The 26,082-nt window shown below is 39.2% G+C and overlaps 1 protein-coding gene across 5 annotated transcripts; it reads left to right on the top strand.

Annotated features, from left to right (window-relative positions):
• Window positions 1–1,032: 1,032 nt before the first annotated feature.
• Window positions 1,033–26,043, top strand: LOC113006573 (triadin). 5 transcript variants are annotated; one of them, XM_026142625.2, is made up of 7 exons: window positions 1,033–1,419; window positions 9,915–9,973; window positions 11,592–11,790; window positions 15,624–15,665; window positions 24,236–24,283; window positions 25,267–25,416; window positions 25,860–26,043. In XM_026142625.2, exons 3-7 carry the CDS (start codon window positions 11,604–11,606, stop codon window positions 25,880–25,882), a joined length of 450 nt encoding a protein of 149 aa, XP_025998410.1. In that variant the 5' UTR covers window positions 1,033–1,419; window positions 9,915–9,973; window positions 11,592–11,603; the 3' UTR covers window positions 25,883–26,043. The 5 variants fall into 5 exon arrangements, with proteins under 5 accessions (XP_025998410.1, XP_025998409.1, XP_025998412.1 ...); XM_026142626.2 differs by lacking the exon at window positions 1,033–1,419 and adding an exon at window positions 9,549–9,802; XM_026142624.2 differs by lacking the exon at window positions 9,915–9,973 and having other exon boundaries at window positions 1,040–1,419.
• Window positions 26,044–26,082: the final 39 nt, after the last annotated feature.

The following is a 26,082-nucleotide window of genomic DNA, read 5'->3' as shown; positions in this document are numbered from 1 at the left end:
TGCTGTTACAGTTTTTGGCAATAAAGCTGAGTTTAAGCTAAAGTCCTGTCTTCAGTATGCAGACTAGAGAGTCCATAATTGAACCACCAACCTTCCAGTTGGTGGATAGCCCACTTTTCCTCCTCAGTTACGAATGACCCCCCACCCGATCCAAAAAGACTCAACATACAGTGTTGGCCTAACTTTTTGTGATACATCTTACAGAAGAAAGAACACGTGTGTTTGTGTGTGTTGTGCCCTCTCTGTGTGCCCTACATTTAAAGCAGTCCAGTCCAATGTTAACACCAGCTGCTGTCTGTATCTCTAATTATAGCCTCTGCAGTACAGGCTCACAGGGCAAAGCTGGGGGGGGTCAGGTTACTCCTTCTGAAAGCTCTCGCAAGCAGACACAAGCATACACACACATCCTTGTTTAAACTGGGCCTCCAAAAAACAGTGTCTGACAAGGCCTAAAATCTCACATGGGGCTCAGCTAGGTATTTATTCACTTATTTACTCTTCACTTTGACCTCCATTTGACAAGCCTGGGCACTGAGGAGGAAACATGTTTCCCCTGGAGCAAGTCTGGGAAAGGCTGGGAAATTTAGAAAGTTTAAAGTTTTAAGTGCTTCTGTTTTCTTGAAGTTCTTGTCAAGGGCACACAGTGAATCTGCTTGGACCCCTGAGAATCTTGTAAAATGTACTTTTGTCAGTGTTATCGAGGAACCACCAAGCATTTAATCATAATAGTACTACTTAATTCAATTTGCAGATGTAAAGGAATTGTCTTTATATTTGTTTACAGTTAGGAAGCCAGTGTGGGTGAAATGAGGTGAGGAAATGGGCCTCTCAGAGGAAACACTGATGAAATATCAGCTGTTCGCTGGTGATTAATAAGCTCTGTGTTTCTGGGATATGTGAGTAGGAGACTTTTAGACCTTCATCTCTTCACTGTATTCTCTTCCTGCCTTTTTCCTTGTTCTTTAAATCTTTTGTTCCTTTTACACCCTTTCTACATTCCTTGCTCCCTCTCTCTCTCCCTTCCCTATCTGTCTATTTTGGACCCTCAGAGGGGCTGGGTGACTCTCAGTGGGTCAAACTCCGTCTCCCTGCTTCTTTCTATCAGTCTCTCCCTTTCTGTCCCACTCTCTCCAGCACTGAAATCTCAGAAACCTCGCCCTGGTAACTTTTTGGGACACAAAACTTAGTTTCTTGGATTTTATCCCAGTTTCACGCCACTTGTGGGAAAGTTTTTGTGTATTTTTAGACCCGCTGTGATCTGGCTTAAGACAATTTAATGTGTTTTTCTCATAATCGACTCGGGTTAAAAACAGGACTTGACAAGGAGTTACATACTTGTTTCTATGGTAACACAGCATTCCCAGAGCCCTTGAAGGACTGAAGATTATCAGTGAACATCCAGCAACTTCAAAGACTAAGGTACTTTAAAAATCCATTTCACTCTTTTAAAACTTATAAAAGTAATAAATTCAAAACAGAAATGTGAGTGTTTGCAATCCACCCAGTTACTCTTTTTTTTAATTGTCATTTAAAATAGATATTAGGTAACTAACAGCCAGTGAGATGGCGCTATTAATAACATGGAGAACCATCTGGGCCATATCTCTTATGTCACTGTTTCCTCTTGAGGTTTTGAAGGGACCACAAATGGTCTTTTAAACTGAGGGTCAGTTTAAAAATGTGTTTTTGACATTGTGATTAGACATTAGTGGCTGTACAAAAGTCTTGAGACAACCCTCATTCCTTTTAATTTTGAATTATAGGAAAATGGGAAATATGTGCGGCTGGAAAATGGGAAGTATGTGCACACATGAGGTGTAGACTATAAGACTCCCATTTAGATGCTATTCATTGGTGTTGGTGATCGTGCCACAGCTGGATAGAAAAACAAACAATGAACACTATCAGTCATGGATTCTTCACCTTCACCAAACAAATTTCAGCCACAAATCATAACAGAGCCTCCATCATGTTTTACTGATGACTGGGTTCACCACTCCTTGGGACCTGTTACCACTGATTTTCACTCTAAATCTTATGTAATTTCGTGTCCCTCAGCCTTTCCTCCCTATTTCACTTCCTTAAGAATTGTTTCTTGATAGTCTCCCTTCCATTGAAACCATTTCTGGTCAGGATTCAGTGAACAGTAGATGGATCAACTGAAGCCCCAGATTAATCTCTCAGGTCCTGTTTTGGGGTTTTGCTGGATATTTTCCTATTTCTTAAGGGCACGACTGTTTCTCTGTTGTAGACAGATTTTACTCGTGATAGTTTTTCTTATCCTCCACTTGTCCAGTTTCCTCAAATCTATTAAGGACAAACTGCACACCATGCAGAAGTATAGCAAGTTTTCAGGTAATAGCTCTTTAGGAGTCCCCTTGTTGGTACAAAAATACTCTCATATATCTGTCAGACTGTGCTATCTTTGTCATTTTCTGTAGTTTCAATGAAAAAATGCAAACAAACTATGCATTTTTCTAACAGGCTGCTACTAACAAAGTGCCTAAAGAGACACATTAAAATTGATCCTTTGCTAAGTTGTCTGTTATAGGTCGACACAACACTGCTTCATCCTTTTACTGAGGTGTTTTTTGATCCTTGAATAATTCATTGTCAGTGTTAAGTGGCTCAACAAACATAAGAAACTTTGTGAAAACGGTCTGGTACAAGGACTAGAGTGAAAAAGCATGAAAAAACAGAAAAACTTTGAAAGACCTTCTGAAAGCCTTGAGACCTACTGCTCAAGACTGCAAGTAAAATTACATTAAATTTCTCCTTCATGACTTAATTCTATATGATGACCAGTTGCTCTCTTTCTGCATGGATGTAATGATATTGAGCACTTACCTGTAATTCCAAAACCAACGTGTCTAAAAACTATAAAGTGTCCTAAATGTACTATGCTTTGAAATTAGCAGTTGGCAAAGATAGAAAACCACAACCACTGTCAGCACAAAATCTAGTGAAAAAGCAACTTTTTTGCTCAGTACTGTTGTTAGGACCATAATTCATCCTATATGCCCCCATTAAACCTGTACCTACCAACCCTTTTCACTTGTGACCCCCTTAAAATAGAGCTACGTGTGTTATTTATTAAAGCCTGCAGAGTTCAAAGAATCGAAATTTCCAAAAGAAAGGAAAAAGATATATTCCCCTTTCTTTCTTTCAAAGCATCTTGGGGTCTCTCTAACATGTCTTCGTATCCATAGGGGGTCCTGAACCCCAGGTGGGGAACAACTGCATTTGAAAACACTCGCTCTGATGTTGAAACAATTGCCTTTCTTCTTTCTCACGCTTTACTCTTTTTCCTGTTCCTCTGTGCCATCAAATAACTTGTAAAATAGAATAAAGAGAAAAGACTCACATATAAATAACTCTTCATTTATCGTGCCCAGAAACTGAACCACATGTGCAAATATATTTTCACCTCCATGCAGTAAATCCATGATAATTTTAGGAACTTATCATCCTGATAACAAGCATTTATCAGTGGTTTGGGTTGTATTTGGTGCTGTATATCAAAGTAACGAGGACAATAATGCAAAAAAAACCCCCAAGATGTTCATGAGTGCATTCACACTCATGAACATCTGGGCTTTCCTGATGAGATAAACCGTCATTTGACGGTGAAATAAAAGCAGCTCAAAACTGGAAACATTACTAGCAAGTTTACTTTGTAAGCAGTACTGTGCTGACTCCTCCTTACAGCATTCGGTGACTCAGAGTTTTGACCAAGCTGTTGTTGTCTTTCATTTGCCCTTTCATTTGCCAGTTAGTTGTCGGCACCCACATTGTTCTAATTCTGCTCATTCCTTTGTCGTGGAGGAGGAGGCAGCACCAGTCGGCCATTGTGTGTGTGAGTGCAGATCAAGCTCAGAGCTCGAGGGTAACAGCAGGTGGGCTGGGTCGTCTGTATTTGAAGGCGGATATATACACGCAGAGTGCATTACATTTCTTTCTCTTTGGTGCATTTCTCAGATCAGAAATGTTCAAAAACAGTTTGTTGTTGTGAAAGCAGTTTCTTTATCTTCTGAATGCTTTTCCCAGTTGGTGTAAATTATTATTCATGTCTGCTGTATTAATTGGGTACGGTAACCAAGATGTATTATACATGCTGGCAGAACTGTGCAGTCGCCTCAGCTATTTTCATCTTCTTTCTTTAGCTGCCACAGCTGACCATCTTCCTCCACCTCACCCTATCCCTAGCATCCTCCTCTGCTACACCAGCCTTCTGCATGTTCTCCACATTCATGAATCTTCTCCGTGGTCTTCCTTTTTTCCCATTTTTGCCTGGCACCTCCATGTTCAAAATCCATTCCCCAATATATCCACTGTCCCTCCTTCTTACATGCCCAGACAGACCAAGTTTATCTCTACATCACTCAACCTGAGCTGTCCCTTTGATGTTCTCAAATCCATATTGTTTCCACATTACAAGAGATACCTTTTGGAAAGTCTTTTCCAGCATCTACAGTTGTCTGTGGTGATGTAGTTTTAGTTATTTTTGGGTGTGCCATTCTTTTAAAAAAACCATTTTCTTTAACCTCCTAAGACCCAGCACGCATTTTTAATCTCTTTGCTATTTGGGCTGATTGGGACCTGATGAATGTAAAAACAAAGAATTACCAGATTTTTTTTTCTTTTACAGATTTTTGTTTCTGAGAAAAATGAGATCCACATATGAGGATATTTTTTTAAATTTCAATAGAATAGTGGCAGTATAATGTCCTCATAAGTGGTCATCAGGCTCTTGTAGAGCAAAATTTAGTATTTTGGTCTCGACAACCCAAAATGTTATGTCCACATATGTAGACGCCAGGTCCTAGGAGGTTAATGTATCGTATTGACATGATTTATCACTGTAAAAACAAAACCTATAAAGTCTCCTGTAATCAATCTCCCACTTACAAAATTGTATATCTTGGCCCTTTTGGAACTAAAATATACAGAAATAATGCATTATTTTCACAAAGTATGCTGTTGTTGTTGTTGATGGTGGCAGCATGGCTAAGCATTTTGACTATGTTGGGGGCGATCGTGGCTCAAGAGTTGGGAGTTCGCCTTGTAATTGGAAGGTTGCTGGTTCAAGCCCCAGCTCGGACAGTCTCGGTCATTGTGTCCTTGGGCAAGACACTTCACCTACTGGTGGTGGTCAGAGGGCCCGGTGGCGCCAGTGTCTGGCAGCCTCACCTCTGTCAGTGCGCCCCAGGGTGGCTGTGGCTACAATGTAGCTTGCCATCACCAATGGGTGGATGACTGGATGTGTAAAGCGCTTTGGGGTCCTTAGGGACTAGTAATGCGCTATACAAATACAGGTCATTTACCATTTATGTTGTAAACAATGACATGTGGACAACACCTTGATTCTTTCCTTTTTCAGCTGCTCTTTTGTAGGTTTGTGATTTGCTCAGGATTGCTGTTCTTACGGTGGCCCTGAGAGGCCAAACGGACTGCAACTTAAGAAAACACCCGCAATAAGAAAAACGCTGCAAAAGCACCCAAAACACAACGGAAATAGGAAAAATGACAATGGAAATGGGGAAAAAACAAAAACAGAATTAGGAAAAAACAGATTTCCAAAAGAACAAGGGAAGTGTTTCCGGGGGAGACAATAACCTGACGGACCAGTTGCAGGAAACAAAATACGCTAAGAATTGCGATGGGAGACATATAAAGAAGTGGAGGATCTATCGGTTTTGTGAGGAAAGAAAAGATGAGAGGTCAGTGTGTTAGCCTAACTATTAGCCTAAAAATCCGTCATCAGTATTATATGAATCATGATAAAACACGCCTACCATGTTTTGGGTTCCTGAAACTGGTCCGTCGGGTTATTGTCTCCCCAGAAACACTTCCCTTGTGGTTTTTTTTCCTATTTCCATTGTCGTTTTTCCTATTTCCATTGTGTTTTGTGTGCTTTTGCAGCGTTTTTCTTATTGCTGGTATTTCCTTAGGTTGCAGTCCGTTTGGCCTCTCAGGGCCACCGTATGCTCTGCTCAGTGACCCGGGTGTGGGCCAAGCTTTGTCCATCCTGTGGATGGTCTCGTATTTGAATGTAGAATAATTTGGTATATAGAGGAGGTCATTGTTATCTCAATAACTGCAAAGTGACCAGGTCCTTTGGCTGGAAAACCAACCCAAAATATCACCTTTCCACCACCATGCTGGACAGTTGGTGTGGCGTGTTTGTGCTGGAACGCTCTGTTTGGTGTTCATCAATGTTCAGCGATGTACATTTTAGTCAAACATGTCCGCTTTAGTGTCATCTGTCAAAAGACAGATTGTTACAGAAGTTCAGAAGTGGTTTCTTAGGATGTAGCTTCACAAACCTAAGCCATGCTGCCATGTTCCAAAACATGTTCTCCTGGGAATAACTGACCCTCGTAGAGTCTGAGATGTAGCTTTTCAGCTTTTTGTCCACTTCATTGAAGATGAGAAACTGTCTTTGACTTGTGAATGATCTCTCTTACAGTAAAACGATGGATATCAAATTGCCTGGAAATTGTTTTATAACCCTTCCCACATTGATCGGCCGCAACAATTAATTCTTTACGACCAGTGCTGTTGTCTTTTCTCCCTGGCCTCATGTTAACACACACCTGAATGCTCCAGACCATCAAACTACCAAAACATCTGCTTTTATAGAGGTCCTCACACTTGCTGATGGACAATTAATTAAGTGCATTTATTAGTGACTGTTACTTAATTCCTATGGAAGCAGTCAGGGTGTACTTGGCTTATCATTCACTGCTCCTGCAGTGAGGTTTAGTGTTGGTTTCTGCAAATAATGACACAGTGGAATATGTCATGTGCTGTTGTTCATCTGTGGTTTTATTTACATCATTTTAAGACCTGACTAAGGATCACCTAGTTTTTTAACGGAAGTCCTCATACAGTATATGAAACCTTATAATTCAAAGACTATATACCACGACTCTATGCACTGCTGCAGTGGTGAATACTCATTTTAAACTAATGCATATGAATCTAAATATCAGGGTCATACAAAGCTGTTCTAGTTGAGTCCAAGAATAATGTTATTGAATTTAAAAATGAGCAAGCAGGTCCCATTTAAGTCTAATTCAGGAAATAAACCAAAGCAAGTGAGGAAAATTAAAAGGGAAAAGGTTGCAGACTGTGACACACATTTTGACAGAAACTTTCAAACACAGAGGAAATAAACTTAATTAATACATTTAGTAGCAGAACAGTGAAGTGGATCTTTGCACTGTGCAGGTTTTCCCCTCTACCTGCTGCAGGAGATTTTGACTGCTCTCCAGTCCTTCTGTCATTGTAACATTGTTGCTGTTTTAGCTGTTTCAAATCAATATGTTGGCCCGACTAACTGTTGCCAAGGCTTCGCTTGATCAATGGTCGGCCTTTACATCACGCGCACGCGCTCTCAACTCAGCTTCTGAAATAACACAGACGGCAGCTGTTGTTCACCAGATCAATGCTCAGCTTTCTCGAATCAGACGAACACAAAAATGTGCATTAGGTTGTGAGTGGGTAGAATTATGTTAAATTGATTTTGCAACTTGTTAACTGAACGCTGCAAAAGAAAGGTCAGCCCGAGACCAGCTACAGAATCTTAACATTTTACTTTGTGAACCCCATGCTGAAAAAAAGAAAGAATTGAATGTGTGAAAAATGTAAAAGATAGCACAGCTGTGACATATTATTTTTGTACAAACAAGGTGATTCTCAAAGAGCTGTTAGTTGAGACTTGATATATTGCAGCATGGTGTGTGTCCACTTAACACTGACCTGTGAATCATTCAAGCAAAAAAAAAAAAAAAGGACCTAACTCAACAGATGAATCAGTGTTCTGCCTGCCATAGAACAGACAACTGAGCAAAGAGCCAATTTTAAATTGGATCTTTAAGAACTTTGTTATTTGCAGCCTATCGCATGGCGTGCACTATGCGCTTAAAAAAAATTAAGGAAACTGGTCAAGTGAAGCACAACAGAAGGCAGCCCTACAAACAGCTGATGAACAGTATCTTCAAGTCTCAGGTCTTAAACAAGAGCTGAGAGATGCATCTGGACCTTCAGTTGATCCACCTTCTGTTTGTCAAAGCCATCAGAAATGGCTCAGTGGAGGGATGGCTGTCAAAAAACCATTCTTAAGGAAGGGAAATAGGGAGAAAAGGCAGAGGTATGCTAAATTACAGAAGAACTGGACTGAAAATCAACAGACCGATTCATCCAAAGTTGAAATATTTGGTTCAAATCGTCAGGTCAGGAGGGAGGTCCAACAGTGAGATCACAACCACCTATAGCATGGAAAATAGGATGAAGACTCTGCGATGGTTTTGAGCTGCATTAGAGCCAGTGGTGTTGGGGAGTTTGTTGCTGGATTTCAATCCATCATACAATACCCTTTAGAAACTGTCGAGTTAAGATAAGATAAGATAAGATAAGATAAGATAAGATAAGATAAGATAAGATAAGATAAGATAAGATAACCTTTATTAGTCCCACACGTGGGAAATTTGTTTTGTCACAGCAGGAAGTGGACAGTGCAAAAGTTATTGCACTATTGAGTTGGAAATGGCTTCACTTTCTTAGGATGACAATGATCCGAAACACGCTGTCAATGCAGTAAAAGTGGATAAAAGAACACACAATATAACACTATCGGTCATGGATTGGCCACCTCGGAGCCCAAACCTCAAAATTTGTGAAGCAGTTTGGGATGATCTTGACAGAGAACAGAACAAAAGGAAGCCAACATCCAAAGAACAGCTTTGAATCTCCTTAAAGAAGCCTGGAGAAGGACAAATGTGGTAATACTAAATCTTGACTTTCAAGCCCATTAGATTTGTCCAGTTTGCCTTATATACAGTATTTCCACAAATGTCTACACATGCTTCAATACATCAGAGCACCTGTTTCCCATTTTCTTTGCAAAATATCAAGAAATAATAGCTGCTACTTTATAGAGTACAATGTAGCCCAGATACCCACGTGACTGGGTTTAACTCATCAGAAGAAGAAAGTGGAGAAATAACATGGGTATGCATTTTGCCTTGTGGTACATTCATTATGTAATAAGAGGACAGCAAAAACATTGTCACCACTCTATACTGAGTTTAAATTAATTGGCATCAAAGGTGAGAAACAGCAGCTGATTCTCTTAATGAGACTTTCATAATGAATGCTTAAACCAGACCTGCACAAAGCACGCAGCACTCACATGGATCTGCATCCTTCAGAGTCTAATTAAAGAGAAGGATACAGAGCAGTTTCTTCAAATCTCTCCTTTCATATTAGCAGATACGCCGTGTGAGAGGCAGGCGCAGAAAGAGGGGAGAGAAAAAAAGAATCATCCCAAGCGCCACATAATGAACACAAACAACCTAACACGGGCATGTAATCATGTTACTGGAGCGCGGCCCCCGCTGCCATACAGTGATGAAAACTTTGTTTAGAGAAGTAATTTGTCTTGAAGCGCCGATTTTGGAGCGGGGATGTAATCGTCTTATCTCTTCTGTTTGTCTCTCTCTTCCTCGTCTTTCTGTCGCTCTGCCCCTCTCCTCCTCATGCAGCTTGTGTTCATCCTGACGTAGAAAAACAAAATGCTGCATAAATAAACACCTGCTGCGCATTGAGCTGCTAACATCAATGCCACAGACGTGCCAGTTACTCTGTTATATTGAGCACAAATTGACAGTGCGGGTGCAGTGAATTTGTGGTGGTAACATATCTGCACAATGTCACATAACACACTTAGCAACTCCTGTAACCAGCATTCACTGTCAGTTTAGGACCACAAAACATTTAGCCCTCCAACGCTCCAGAGGTTTGTGTGGTTTTTAAAATGCTTGAAACATCTGTTTTAATGCTAATTGTCATTTAATATCAGATTATTTGTTTCTGTTAAACGTTGCTTTAAAACCTTGGACGCCTCTTAGGAAAACTACCCTAACTTCGCTGAAGTCACAGAAGAAACGTTTTTGGTAAACTACAGTCGGTAAGTAAGTTAGAACTGAGCGTTAACTAGGTAACGGTTTTGTCATCACTTAATATTTATGGATACACTTATATGTACATCTTATTATATTATTATTTAACAAAACTCCCTCTTCTTCAGCCATATTTTTGATTGTTATTTCAATGCATTCTACGGTGGCCCTGAGAGGTCAAACACACTGCAACTTAAGAAAACACAAGCAGATAATAAAAGATAAAATAAATATATAAAATATGAATAGAACACAACTGGAATAGAAAAAAAATGCTTCACAAAAAAACAATAAAAACACCCTACAAAATACAGCAGAAGTGTTTTTGTGGAGACAATAATGTTACAGAGCAGCTGCAGAAGTGACAAGCTAACAGTAAACGGCTAATAGCAAACATGTATCTACAGTATTATATGCGTCGTGTGATTAAAACAACAAACATTATCCACATCTTTTTCTCCCTCACAACACCGATGAATCCTTCACTTTGTTTAGGTGTGTCATCATTCTAATGTTTCCATTTCTATCATTCTGCAGCTGGTCCGTCACGTTATTGCTTCCCCCAAAAACACTTCTGTTGAGTTTTGTAGGCTTTCTCAGCATTTTTCTATTTTCCTGTGTTTCCTTAAGTTGCAGTGCATTTGAACTCATGTTTCGAGCTTGTCATGGTCACTTTACACTTAAAAGAAGAAATTTGTTGCACATCTATATTAAATAGTAGCACAGTAGTGCTATTTACATTTACTTTTAGCCAGAGTTTGGAGAGAATGGCTGAAGAACTGTTTATCTTCTCTTGAATATAATACACTTAAATACTTTTTGCTTTGTGGTGCTTGTACTCAAAATGAATGAGTTGCCCTAACTTAGTCACCTTAAACGAGCTGTACTTAGTTATTCAAAGGCAGCAAGTTTGCATAATTTGTTCAAGTTCTGGAAACTAATCGCGTTTTATACTGTAGTGCCCCAAAAAACACAACTCATCAGCATATGTCTCACTGAAATTATGCTCCACTTACGGTATTCTTAAAATAAATAAATAAAAAAACATGAAATTGAAATTGAAATTATTTGACATGTTATTCATGCCATGCTGGAATGAATCACTAGATTTCTCACTATTGTAATGCCTTCTTACAATCCAGAAAGCCTAGCTAGGACTCACACATATATTGTAATTTGCTAATAAATAACAAATGATTGTCATGTACACTGCAAAACACAATGGTTACACTGAGCAATGAAAGTCTGTGTAAGTACTCTTCACGAATTAACAGACAAAGCTTACATTAAATTTATATAAATAAATAACAGACATTAAAAAATACATTAAATAAATTAAATAAAGAATTGAATCAAAATATAAAGTGTGTTAGTTCAGCACTATTACAATGATACGACTTTGAGAATGCATTTTTATATAAAATTATATTATATTGTGTGCAAATTTGCCAATGCACAGGCCAATATTGTTCAGTAATCAGTCGGGGATTCAGTAACTTTACACTGAATGGGTTTTGCAGTGATGCTTTAAATTTTTTAAACATTCTTGCAAGTATTTCAATGCCCAGACCCCCTTCAAACTCAAGTTTCCATCTCCTTCCTTCTCCTCTTTCCCTCTGCTCCCAGCTATCTTCACCAATGAGCAGTCAGACCAGCATCAGGGAGGTGGCCTCTCCATCTCGGCCCAATCAAAGGACATTTCTGGATGATGTCATATTAACGTTCACCTCACCAATGGCCTGGCTGATGGTCGTGGCCCTTATCATCACGTGGTCAGCAGTGGCTATCGTTTTGTTTGATCTGCTCGATTATAAAACTCTGGCAGGTAACGGCTGTTTACTTTTCTTCTTAAAAATCCCGAACTTAATTCAGCATTTTATTCTCAGAATTTTATTATTTAACTGTTTATTATTATATTTTATTATTAACTGTTATCATGATGTGTTTGTAATGTTTTATAATGCCTAATGACGCTTTCCTTCCACTCATCAATCACCCATTTTCCACATTTCACACTTCCATATTTCATCCGAGCATTTTCCAACAAGACTTCAGACATTTTTGAAGCAAACTTCAAAAGTGGACATCATTTTCACCGAGTCAAACTATGGGACACACACCATCTCCTTGTTGCTTTGACCACATGTGCCTCGACATGTGTGTGTTTTGCTTTAATGCCAGTTCTGTTCAGAGTAACGCGAGGTGTGTTTCCCATCTTCTTGACACATACTGGTTTAGCGAATGCATTTTCTCCTGTTCACATACTCAGTTAAACTTTAACATTAATTAGTCTACCATTTTCTTAGCTTATTTATCAGGGCAGTAGCTCCTCATTTACTCCTAAATATCACTCATACGGCCGTAGAATGGATCGAAAGGGTGCGTTCTGGTGTTAACATGCATACTAATAATGGAGTCACAGGGGTTGATTACAGCATTGAGCCGTACAAAGTAAAATGATTCATTTAATAACCTGCTTAATGTGGACATCAGTAGAATCCTGTGCAGCGGCTGTTGCCACATTACACAAACGGGGAGCAGCTTTGTTTTCTCATATATTTTTTTAATCCCTTTATCTCCATTTCATGACTTAATTGTCTCGAGTAATCACATTTTGTTAGCTTTGATCCGGCTTTAATTGCTTCATTGTCATGAGATAACAGGAAATGAATTTCCCTGAGATCACAACCACACTGCTGATTGAAGTGAATGCAACAGTGAAGATCTCTGCTTAAGCATTTTCAGTTCTGCTTAAGGCTTGCAAATCTGTAGAAAGCTGTTAATTTATATATTAGGGGAAACGTCCATTGCAGTAAATCACAATAATATAGCACGGAGACACGGCGGTGCAGAGCTGAACATTACACTGCTTTCACTTTGAATTCATTCTCAAAAAGGCAAAAACAAATTCCAGCCGCACTTTAAACTCATTTCTAAAATTCACTGTTTCCTACGTTATATCTTTAGTGTTTATTCCTGGAAAAAGAAACAAATTGTCTAACTGAGAAACTGCCATTTTCAGAGAGGATTATTTGGTGAATTTTCTTGACTCAGATCAGCAACTTCCTGCAGCAGCAGCAGCTGATTGCTTGGCAACTGGTTGTGTCAAAAATAACCTCAGCACAAGACAACAAATTCTCGTTTTACGCTTCTGTTTTAGCACATCAAAGTTTAACACGTTAAAGTGTTATTTTAAGTAATTACTGGCAAGTAGAGCTGTCTTTAAGCTAAGCTAAAGATGTCGCTTCTTAATTATTGGATATAAATGTCAGGATAAGACTTTAGAGTCTGACCCAGATTGTATTTTAGGGTTTGCCCTCATTTCAGATTATTAAGGCTGATGTTTTAAAAATGTTTTCATGCACATATTAATGCACATTGTCATAATGAAATAATAAAAATAAACAAAAAATTTGTAATATTAGCGTATCTCACATACATGGATGCCAGTATCTTTAGCTGGCCGGTATCAGCAGAAATTATCGACCAGCTGAATTCTTAGTTGAGCTTCACAATCTTCTCATCCAGTTCTCAGGCAGGAGTCTGTAAAAGTGTATTTCCTACTGTCCAAGTTGATTAAATACTCAGAACTCAGTTAGGGTGAATCCACTGGTATGCATGTTAACATTGTCAGTGTAAACTTGTAATTAGCATTTAATCCATAACAGGTTTGATATTTATCTTGAAATGAACACTGTTTCAGTCACACCTTTAGTCTAAATGAATGTGTTTATTTTCCACTGATAGCATCATTGTATCCAGTACACTTTGTGTCTGCTTCTTCTCAAACAGTGTTAGTTTCAATAATGAAACTATTGTCTTTTAATTGTGTGGAAGGGAGCTGGGTTGCAGTTTCACCCTATACATTTTTAATATCTCATTCATCTTGGTCTTATGCTTTAGTTCATCTACCCGGTCATGTGAACAGTCTGCTCATATTTGTCCCAGCTGGGCATTCGACACATGCAACACAAACTGTACGCAGTCCTGTGGGGTTGTCGCTGGAGGTACCGCCACATGTTTGATTTGGCAGAATTTTACACTGGATGTTCTTTGTGACAAAGCCCTGAGGGGGATTTGTGTCTCAAACCAGTGACCGTTCATTGCCAAACAAATGCGTTAACCACTACATCTCGTGATTAAATAACTTGTAGAACCATCTTTAGCTCGAATCCCTTGAGGTAAATTTTTTCTAAAAAACTTCATCAGCATCTCACATTGTTGTGGAGGAGTTTTAGTTCATGCTCCTTTTTTGCAGCATTGCTTCAATTAATTAATGATTATAGCATTTCTTTATGCACAAGTCTCTTAAGATCCCATCGAAGCATTTCAGTCAGGTTGGGGTCTGGATTTTGACCGGGCCATTGCAACACCTTGATTCTTTTCTTTTATCAGCCTTTGTGCTGTGTTTGGGATCATTGCCCTGTTGTTTGACCCAGTCTCAGCTAAGCTCTATCCGTCTGACTGATGTCTCCACATCCACTCCGGAATACTTTGGTATACAGAGGACCCATGGTCCATGCAGTGAACGTAAGGTGCCCAGGTCCTGTGACTAAAAAAACAAACCCAAATTTTTACTGATGAGGTGTTTGGTTTGGGCCAAACATCTCTGCCTTGGTCTTGTGTGTCCAAAGAACATTTTTCCAGATCTTTTGTGGTTTGTTCAGAAACAACTTTGTAAACCTGAGCCATGCTGCTATGTTCTTCTTAGAGAGAAGAGGTTTTCTCCTGGAAGTCTTTCAAAATAAGCCATACTTTTTCAGTCTTTTTCTAATTGTAGTGCTACGAACTTCAATATTTAGCATGTTAACTGAGGCCTGTAAAGTCTGAGATGTAGCTCTTTGGTTTGTTGCCGTTTCTCTGAACACGATCAGACCTTTGGGGTTAATTTGCTGAAATGTCCCCTCCTGGGAAGGGTGGCAGCTGTCTTGAATGTTTTCCACTTGTGAAGCCTCTTTTGCACCGCAGAATACTGAATTTCAAATTGTTTGGAAATGGCCTTATAACCCTTTACCAACTGATGGGCAACAACTGCCTCTGTAAGATCCCTGCTGTTGTCTTTCCTCCTTGGCAATGTGTTAACACACTTGAATGCTCCAGACCGGCAAACTGTCAAAACTTCTGCTTTTATCAAAGTGAAAACACTTGCTGATGATAAATTAATGAAGTGCAATGAAGCACCTGGCTGTGGAAGAAAAATGCGAAAAAAGGCTGTAGGTAGAGTAAACGTCCCCTAAATAAATAAAAAGAATTGATTTGGTTTTCTTTATTTTTTCTTTTTATACCTACTGGTACATTCTTTTGCTCTTTTTTTAAGTTTTTTGAAGCCATAAAAGAATAATAACTAACACTCGGCAAACTTAAATAAGCCAAGTATAACTGAAAGTTAAATATCAAACTGCAACTGAGCTTCCCTTTCTTTCCGTGTACAACAGCGACATAGTGACCCTTCTATCTATTCTACTCTCCCACCGGTTGCTACTACACATCACCCTCACTATCCTACAGTGTAAGGATAGGCCTGCCTCACACATCCAACACACTCATCTCTAACTCCTCTCCTCACTTTTCCCCTTTCTTTACCCCACTCCACTCCACCCCGCCCCTCCAATTCCCCTCCATGCTCATGCTGTCAATCACCTGCCATCCCATCCAAAGACTACACCTCATACTGTGACGACCCCGTGTGTTTACCTCCTGGTAAAACCAACAGCAAAAACACTGTTTGACTGCTCCGCTTGCTTTCAGAGTGTTGACTGCAGTTGTTCAGAGTCAAATCTGGATAGATGTGATTTTTGCTCAGCATGTTTTTCTTTAGTTCGGAGGCTTTGACTTTCACCTTTAACGGGTAAATCGACACTAAATCTCAATTTTTTAAGAGGCTAATAAGCTATAATAACTTTTTACATTCTGGATTTCCCAAATCTCGCTTGCAGAACAAATGAACCTCCATCTAAAACGATGTACATTTTCACCCACATTAATGAATCCACTGATCCCAGTGGTCAGATTGGGATGATTGCCCTTACATGCCTCTTAAAATGTATTTGAAACAAGTCTTAAAGACTAAAGCACCTAAAGACTCCAGACAGTCAGTCTGTTTGGAGAACAAACGGTTATTTTACTCGCTCTTTAAGCTTAAGGCACACAGTGTCGATTTGCCCTGATGTCAAGCCTTTGTTCATTTACTTTAGATTCACTGGAATTCAGTCTTGTTCTGTTCTGTCACCAAGCGCAAAGAGTCTGCATTTATCAAGGCCCACGGATGGGTGGCAAATTAAAGGAAATGAAGGACAGAAAGGTATTTGGCTGTCACAAGCGTCCAGAATAGACTCAGTGCTCCTTGACATCATTCCTGCACTTTACTAAAACGCTGCTCCTCCAAAATCCATTTCATCATTTGGTGTTTTCATTTGGCAATTGTGGAGAGCACTGTCCCTGGCCTTGAACCTCCCAAATGGTTTGAGAAGTGCTGACTGAAGTCCACTGTTTTAATTAAAGCATTAAGTGACCCAGTGTTCGCTTTCAGTTTCTCCAATCATTTGCACAGCTTTTATTTTTCTTTAGTTTGTTACCCATCAGCGTGTCCTCGTTCTTTCCTAGTGTTGTGCATAAAGACCAGCATGTGTACTGCATGCTTGTCTGGACTTTCTGAGTGATGATTAATGTGGTGCATGATTCCATGACTGCTAACGTCATAATTCAGGATCATTTTAACGTAGAACAATAACAGAGTCCTTCAATGAGAGTTTACTTGTTTATGAAAGTTACCCATCTTTATATAAGTCAAGGAAACCTTTTGCCGAGGGGCTAGACCGGAGAACCGTAGTACACAGGGATTCTCTAGACGCTCAATGTAGGATGTACATGATAGTTTTTCCCTTTCATCCTTTCAGTTTTTGAAGCAAACATTTCCAAGGTGAAAAATGACAAAATGCTGGGCTCAATTTAACACAAGGCATTTCTTCCATCACAACGTTTCAGCAAAGAACAGCGTGTGTAAATGAAACAGCTACATTTTAAGGGTTATCAAAGAAGAAATACAGTTGTAGAGTTTTTTGTTTTTTGCATTTCAGATCATCAAACAAATTTAAATATTAGACAAAGATAACACAAGTAAAGACAACATGCAGTTTGCAAATTAAAGTGTTTATAATCAAGGGAGGAAAAATCCAAACCTACACGTAGCCCTGTGTGAAAAAGTAATTGTCCATGTTGCTAAATCATGAATTAACTGTGATTAACTGCACTTATTGGAAAGCTAAATTTCATTTAAATAGAAGCTTTCTGACAAAGTGAGGCTAAAATATCTCAAAAAGCAACGCATCAAGCAACAATTTGGAAGGTTTGAGTCCCAATACAACTGCTATAAAATATTACAGCAGCGGTCAAACATGGTGGTTGTAGCGTGATGGTCTGGTGGCTTTGCTTCTACGGTACCTGGATGATTTGCCATATTGATGGAAACATGAATTCTACTCTCAACCAAACTCCTGATGGAAATATCCGGCCACAAGTTCCTGCTCCGGAGTTCATGCACACTCAGGACAATGATCCGAAACACAGCAGCAAGTCCTCCTCTGAATGGCTCAAAAAAAACAAAATGAAGGTTGTGGAGTGGCCTGGTCAAAGTCTGGGTTCAAATCTGATCGAGCTGCAGACATAAATACCTTGTCCCCAAACCTTCCAGTCTGGCTCAAATTAAACAATTCTGGAAAGAATGGTGGGCCAGATTCATCCACAGCGATGTGAAAGACTTATAGCCAGTTATTGCAAACGCTTAATTGCAGTTCTTGCTGCCAAGGGTGGCACAACTAGTTATTAGGTTTAGGGGGCAATTACTTTTGAAAAACCTTGGAAAACTTTTTCCCCCTGAAATTAAAAACTGCATTTTAGATTTACTCAGTTTATCCTTGTCTAATATTAAAATTTACTTGATTATATGAAACAAGTCTGACAAAAAAAAGGAAGTAAATAAATCAATAAATCAGGAACAGGACAAATCATCTTTCATAGCACTGTATGTAAAAATATGCAAACTCAGTCTCTTGTGAGCGATGAATAAAAACCCTTTGAGCATTTAAGACTTAAATGTATAAAACCATTTGGTGTCTATCTGACTTTGGTAATAGTGCTGCAGATAATGCGGGTTAGGGTAGAGTGAAAAGGTTGAGGAACTGAAATGAAGTCTTCCTCTTGGCAGCTCCATCTTCAACATCTCTTGCCCAATATATCCACCATCCCTCCTCTGCACATGTCCAAATAATCTCAGCCAAGCCTCTCTAACTTTGTCTCCAAACCACTCAACCTGAGCTGTCCCTCTGATGTATTCATTTCTAATCCTGTCCATCCTGGTACTCCCAGACATTGTGGATATAAAGGATACAAAGGATGTTGAAGATGGAGCTTCCAGGCAGGAGGAAAAAAAGAAGACCTCAGAGCAGATTGATGGACATAGCGAAGGAGGACATGCAGAGAGTTGGTGTGACAGAGGAAGACTCTAGGGACAGGGTGAGATAGAGGTAGATGATCTGCTGTGGAGGCCCCTAAAGGAAGCAGCCAAAAGAATAATAATAATAGGAAGATACTTTCACATATAGGATTTTGCTGCTCTCAGGTTCAGTAGTGATATTGCGTAAAGTTTCAAATACATCCCAAACACTTACAACTCTACTTTAGGCCACAATATTTACAACACTCTGACCAAAGTCAGTTGGCTTTGATAAATGTATAAAACCATTTGGTGTCTAAGTCTTAAAAATGAAAGGTCATAAAAGCTGAAAGGGTTTTTACTCATTGCTCACAGAGTTAAAGTGATCACTCACTCTGTATGTTTTGACGTGAAAGAAAGAAAAAGTTTTGTTTTAGTCTTTTGCACAGGTGAGTCGGCATTATGAGAAATACCTTGACTGTTTTGATATCTGCTTTAGGAGTGGAGAGGATGATGTTGCTGATGTGAGTATCGCACCAGAGCAATCTAGAAAAACTGCACGAAAAATATGGGATAACATACGGAATTAGAAAGACAGAGACCCCCACACTCTCAGGGACATACTCTATAACAAAGGCAATTCAGAAGAAAGTAAAAAACAAAAATAACAAAAGCAGGAATGGAAAAATGCAGAGATGCGTGAGAAATGCAAAAGCAAAAGGTGTCACGTCTCAGCTGTGTGTTAGGCAGGGAAGGACCCAAAATGCAGGACTTGGCAGACAAAAGTATAAATGAAAACAGCTTAATTGCTGAACCCTTGCAAAAAATACAAAATTAACTTATACCAGGAGCTAGTAATCCAACAAACAGAAGTATGCAGGGAAAGATTGAAGAAGGACTCAAACAGGCTGAGGACGATTACGACAAAGAGCAGAATGAGATCAAATATTGACAGGGAACAGTAACAGGTGGGAACAAGACTGAAGCGACCAATGAGACACAGAAAGCAAAACTAAACAGAAAGCACACAAAACGAGAGACTATCAAAATAAAACAGGAAATGACATACAGACATAGAAGAGGATTACACTAAGCCAAGGGGAGGGAAAGGGGGGGAGTCAACAACAAAAGCAAGGAGGAAACTACAGGTCAGGTGTCGGACATTGGATCCACTTAATCACAGGAATTGTAATATAGTTCCATAACCAGAAGACTAAATAATAAAGAATAAAGAACCAGAATACAAAGCCAAAAACTCCCCAAGAATTTCAGAATATTCCAGGTAGGAGGAAGGAAGGAAGGAAGGAATGAAGGAAGGAAGGATAGAAAGAAAAAATAAATATTCTCTTGTATCATTTCTTTTCTCTTATCCAGTTTGTTTTTGTCTCTTCGAACTCTGCGCTTTTCTTCTGAAGTTTTTTTTTTGGGTGTTTTTTGTCAGAGCCCCTTGGGTTCCCGTTTTTAAATCTCTGTTGCACAATTTGTATTTTTCATCTATATTCTTTGTGTTTTATCATTTTGATGTGGCTGCTAAACTGCAGTAAACTAAAAACATAGCAAAAACAAAAGGCACAAGAGAGAAGAAGAGTCAGAAGATAAGCACATGAAAGTGAGAGCGTGAGAGAAAATAGATTTAAAGAGGAGCGAAGTGGAAGAGAGATGTGATTGGAAAAGAAAGAAAGAAAGAAAGAAAGAAAGAAAGAGAAAGAAAGAAAGAAAGAAAGAAAGAAAGAAAGAAAGAAAGAAAGAAAGAAAGAAAGAAAGAAAGAAAGAAAGAAAGAAAGACAAAGAAAGGTGGAGCGGAAGGGAAACTGAGTGACAGAGTGACAGCAATCAAAAGAAGGAGAGGGAGCGTTAGCAAGGGAGAAAGCTGGCCTCCTGTTCCCTGTCTCTCTGGCTCTGTGTCTGCAGTGCCAATCAAAGAAATGTCAGTGCATTAATCAGTTGTTTTATGAGGCTCCATTAGCCTATGCACCTCCTCCGCACTGGGCGAGAAGCAGGCGGAAAGCTTCCTCCACCTGGGAGAGAGAGACTGAAAGAGATCCACGGAGAAAATCCAAACAATCCATTTAGCACTCCAGAGCCAACAGTTATCTAAATGCAGAGTATTGATGAATGTGCTAATTCTAACATGTTCCTCAGAGAGGCAGATGCAAAACACCTGCACTGCAGCGGCAGCATATGATTACAGTTTGTTTTAAGGACTTTTAGCAGCTTAATAACAGGTAATAGTTTCAGGACCAGAGAAACCAAAATAAAAATTAATATCTGGCTGCTTGCAGATATATTCAGGCAGAGCAGCGACAGGTCACACCTTAATCAGCTGATTGCACATGAGATCAGGTCATTTAAAGCTCACGTGTGCAGCTCGGTAAGACAATAAACAGACACAGCAGCAATTACTGGACAGTTTAAGAAAGAGTTAAAGAAGCTGTGACACACAAACAGCCTTTAAAGTAGACAAAAAAAAGTGTTGAAAGGCACAGAGGGGAGGAAGCAGAAAACAATATTCCAGCGTCATGTCTTCATAATGCTTCTCGTGCAGCATTTGATTGCAACCTAATCACTCTCGTGTTCAGTAATCCAACCTAGAAATCACATTACAGTTTCTATTACCGTAACGAGGAAACATTTAGCTGAATGTGTGTTTAACTAATGCATTTGTCGTTAATAGACGGCATGCTTCATTCATTCAACAAAACACCGCCTCTGAATGTAATCCAGAGCACCATTACAATCATTATGGGAATAATAGTTTAGCTGGAAATGCAATTTGTAGGAAACTGGGGGCCCAATTTCCCGTGGAAAAAGGTAATCCTTAAAATGACACAATTGGAGAAAAATACGTATCATTTGGTACCTTGGTGGCCCTCTCGGAGAGGTCGCCCTTTATAAATGTTTTTAGCTGAGGTAAGTCCATTGGTTTCATTGCTAATAATTGTGTGTTGTTGTTAAGCTTGATTGAAATCTCCATTTATTTATTTTTTAATTCAGAGACATCAAATCTTCTTATTGAATTCTTATATTTGATCTTAATAAAAATGCATCCACCATCCCATAATCCCCTTCTGCTTTTACTTCTACTTGACCTGTCCTCTTTGACAACTCCAAACCTTTATCTTAATAGATTTACCATCGCCAAAAAATAAAACAACAAAATATCTTACTGGAAAAACAGTGGCTCAGTTTCCTGACAGATCATACAAATTTAGAAAACTTGACTTCAGCTTTAAAGAACAATTTGACCCAATTTGGAAACACACGGTCGTCGTTCTTATGATACCCGGCGTGCATTTAAAACAATAACATGACAAAATCACCTGCGAGACTCCCACCATTTTTGATACACACAACCCACCTCATCTCCTTCACTGTTTCTTTGATCTTTTATTCATCGGCAAATAAATAAATTAAAAAGGTGTGTGTGTATGCGTGTGCAAAAAAAAAGTAAAAAAAACAAAACAATGGGCCATGGGCCATGTTCATAGCAGCCTGTGGAGTGAATTTGTGGACGACTCTGGGGGGGCGATTTGACAAGATGAACAAATATAAATCAGTTTTTAAAAAACACTTGTAGAGCAGTTTATGGTTGAGGCAGAGTGTTTAATATTTCAGGTATTTTTGATACTGAGCAGATACCTGGGTTGCAGACTGCAGAGAATACAGTGGATCTACTGTACATTAAATATTGATAATTTTATATAATATATATGACACATTTTTTAAAAAGCAATACTTTTGGCAGAGTGTAGATATAATAGTTATACATAGATATTAATAAAACAAGGGACAGTGTATTAGACCAGTATATATATTTATAGATCATTTATATATTAGTCTGTATAATAATAATAATATTTTCATCACATGAGTATGAATATATATTTTTTATGTCACTAACATTTGTTGCTTATTTGTTTGAAATACAGATCCATCCATTCGCTTCCGCTTATCATTTTCAGGGGCGCTGGAGCCTATCCCAGCTGTCATAGGGCGAGAGGCGGGGCACACCCTGGACAGGTCGCCAGTCTATTGCAGGGCCAACACACAGGGGCCGACAACCATTTGCACTCACATTCACACCTAGTGGCAATTTAGATTATCCAATTAACCTCTCCCCACAAGTTGCATGGAAACGGTTGGAGGAAGCCAGAGTACCCGGAGGGAACCCATGCAAACATGGGGAAAACATGCAAACTCCACACAGAAAGACCGCGGCCTGATGGTGGAATTGAACTCAGGACCTTCTTGCTGTGCGGCAACAGTGCTAACCACCGTGCCACCGTGCTGCAGACCTGAAATACAGATCTGATTTTAATTCATATAAGAAATAATTTACAGTGAAATTCATGCTGTGACGATGTCATTATCTTTCTATTTTTGCCTCTGTATGCCACCACAGTGCACTTTTTTATTTTTTATTTTAGGTCCTTATTTATTGCAGGGATTTATGAACTATTTAGGAATTACAACCACATTTATACACAGAAAAACAGAAGTAATTGGACAACTGACTAAAAAGTGGTCACCTGCTAAAGCCAGTTCTGGTATATTCGGGTATATTCTTAACTCATTCACTGCCAGGGTTTTTGAGCATTTTTACTCATTTTTGAAGGGCCACAGAAAACTGTGTGTTATGATCACATAAACGCTGAACCTACCAAAATGAAGAACAGACTCTCCTCTTCCATCCAAAAAAAAAAGCTTGTTTCTACCATTTTCCGTTCTTTAGTAATCAGCTGTAGAAGAGAGGTGGGTTCCACCAAAAATGCCTGTTTTGACCAAAAAAAGGGAGAAAACGAGCTTTTTGTGAAAAATACATTTCAAGCAGTCTGATGTTCACTGACAAGCTGCCCGAGGTTGTATTCTAGCCCCTCCCATTGAAAACGTAATTGACGTCTATAGACGTCAATGGCAGTCAACGTAAGTTTTTCAATTGACGTCTATAGACGTCAATGGCAGTGAATGAGTTATGACCTGTATTTATATAGCGCTTTACTAGTCCCTAAGGACCCCAAAGCGCTTTACACATCCAGTTATCCACACACACATTCACACACTGTTGATGGGAAGCTACATTGTAGCCACAGCCGCCCTGGGGCGCACTGACAGAGGCGACGGAGTAAAAAATAGACGAAGCTTCCAGCTCTGTAGAATGAAGCCAATGCTAGTCACAGTAAACCTCCACGTTTTTTCAAATCTCCCGGCAGTGATATCTGTAGTTTTCAAAAAAGACTTCTGGTCCTATACAAGTCAAGGACCTACCTGCATTTATATAATAATTCAGTCCTTTTACATTTTTGGTAACTAGTAAAAAACAATTGTGTATTACTGACTTAAAGATTTAAAGATCCAGTATCAGGGTGCTTGTAATGGAAAGATTAGTGAGTCACAACTATTTATATTTGTGCAGATGAGATCAGGGGTGGAAATCCAGGTAAAAATTAATCAGGAATGTTTTAATATTTCTGCAAATTTAATACCGCTGTGGTTTCTTGCTGTGCTCTCATTCCGCATGTGCGCTGCATCATGGAGAAAAAAATGTTTTTTTAATGGAAAGTGTGATTTGTGTTCGGGAGCAGCTTTTTTTCTTTCTCTTTAACATCTTTGCTGCATTAAAGCGGCAAAGCTGTAACTCTAACGCTATATGTGGCTGAAAACACGAACTATGCAGTCAGGCGCAGAGACGAAGGCTGCTGATCGTTGTTTTTCTCAGCTCTCGTTGTGGATTATCTTTCTATTGTGCGTGTTCTTCCTTTTCCTCTCAGCATGCGTCCTGTGTGTACTTCATACGATGCAGTTTCGGTTAATGTCGTGCTTGTGTGTCTCCCCTCCTCAGGCCTCCCTCCCCCTGCCGCCATTGCGAAGAGAAGTATGAGGACTAGAGGCAAGCAGAGACTTCTAAGCCAGCATACATCACATATACACCCAAATTCAAAACATAAACCTGTCGCATAGTGTACTATACTATGCTATGCTATGCTAGATACTATACTATATAGCATATTGTATACTATGGTAGAATACTAGCATATGGTTGTGAAAACAAACCAAGGCTTACAGAACTGTGACAAACCCCATCATAGTGTGTGAGCTTGAACAGCTTCATAGGGTAAAGTCTTATATAAGCGTCTGTCATATAAAATCTTACTGTTTGGATGTTAAACATGGCCAAAGTTACAGTTGATGACATCAGTCTAATTATTTGTAATCCCCATGAGCCAAAAGCTCAGGCGAGCTTCACACTGGTCTAAACCCTCTGTGTCACCTTGGTTTTTCAACTCTGGTCTCTACACGATATCAGTGGGAGTGGATATTCGAACACACAGCTCTGACTGTGAGGTCAAAAGTGCTTGAGATGGACAGCCAATCAGAAGAAAGCCCTCTTAAAGGGAGAAGAGCTAAAACAGCTTGTTTCCAAAGTCCAAGATCAGATAACTAAGGATTATTTTTGAACTGTGAAAGCAAAGATACTCTATTAGAGTCCAAATAAATACAGGATAGTAAACATTCACTGGCCACTTTATTAGGTATAACTGTTGAACTGTTTGTTAATGCAAATATCTAATCAGCCAATCACATAGCGGTAATTCCATGCAAATTTAGGCACGTAGACAACCTGGTGAAGTTTAAACTGAACATCTGAACGTGGAAGAAAGCTGATTTTAAGTGACTTTGACTGTGGTACGGTTTTTGGTGCAGACAAATGCTTAGAAAGTGCTTAGTTTCGGTCACTTTCTGAGAGAAAGTTACGTTCCAGCGAAACTTTGATTTGCCGTTCTAGTTTAGATAAAACATTAAAATGAAAGGTTCTGTTGTTTAGTTATATACTATTCATTAGATCTTTATCTCTATTCTGCTTTGCTTTAGGTGGAGTTCGTCCAATAAAATCAAGCTCTGTTGGAGTCTCACCTCAGGAGAGCACTGAGTGGCTGGAAATGATGTGGGCATTTGCAGCCAGTCTGGTAGCTCCTGATGAGGAGGAGGAAGGTATTCATCATCTAACCGAAAGCCTCACATGTAAGAAAACATCACCTGACATTAAATTAACCCTCAGTTGTTTGACCGTTATTAACAATTCATGCGATGCTCATCCTGCCTAACGTTTTATCAAGGGCTTAGCTTTTGCAGTAGCTGACTAAGAGGGTTATGATGAATAGACAAAGTGTGCACACATGCCGCTGAGGGCAATTTAAAACTGCATTTAAAACATTTACCGTAGATTCAAAAATAACTAAAAGTCATTCTGATTCACACTGATGGCAGCAGAAAGATGTGCTATAGTTCAAGGCCAATCAAAAGGCAAACAATCATTCCTTTATGCACCCAGTCTTAAACTGATTGCTGGGTAATGTCAGCCATTTATTTTCATGCATGTAAAGGAAAGTTTGTCGTATGTGTCGCTCACCATCTGGCAATATTTAACATTAATATTTTTATGAACTCTGTTTCTTGCGTATCAGCTTTCCACTCAGAGGAACTCTGAAGGGCAGGAAGTGGAAAAGAACCAGAGCTGGAGGAGAGAGGACAGAAAGGTTGAGATGGCTGTTACAGTGTTGCACATTAAATCGCAGTAATGTTTTTTCTGTCTGTTGTTGAGCGGTAACTGATGATTTAATTTGATGAATAAAAGATTCCAAATTGAAACCTTTGCGCTTTTTTTTTTTTTTTACACATTATGATCGT

Source organism: Astatotilapia calliptera, chromosome 15 (assembly GCF_964374335.1).
Source record: "Astatotilapia calliptera chromosome 15, fAstCal68.1, whole genome shotgun sequence".
NCBI lineage: Eukaryota > Metazoa > Chordata > Actinopteri > Cichliformes > Cichlidae > Astatotilapia > Astatotilapia calliptera.
This window is presented reverse-complemented; position numbering and strand designations above follow the sequence as displayed.

Coding starts and splice junctions, on each gene's coding strand:
- LOC113006573 (XM_026142625.2), top strand. CDS start 11,604: ATGAGCAGTCAGACCAGCATCAGGGAGGTGGCCTCTCCATCTCGGCCC. Junction 11,791..15,623: donor CGATTATAAAACTCTGGCAG/GTAACGGCTGTT, acceptor TCCCATCCAAAG/ACTACACCTCATACTGTGAC. Junction 24,284..25,266: donor GAGAAGTATGAGGACTAGAG/GCAAGCAGAGAC, acceptor GCTTTGCTTTAG/GTGGAGTTCGTCCAATAAAA.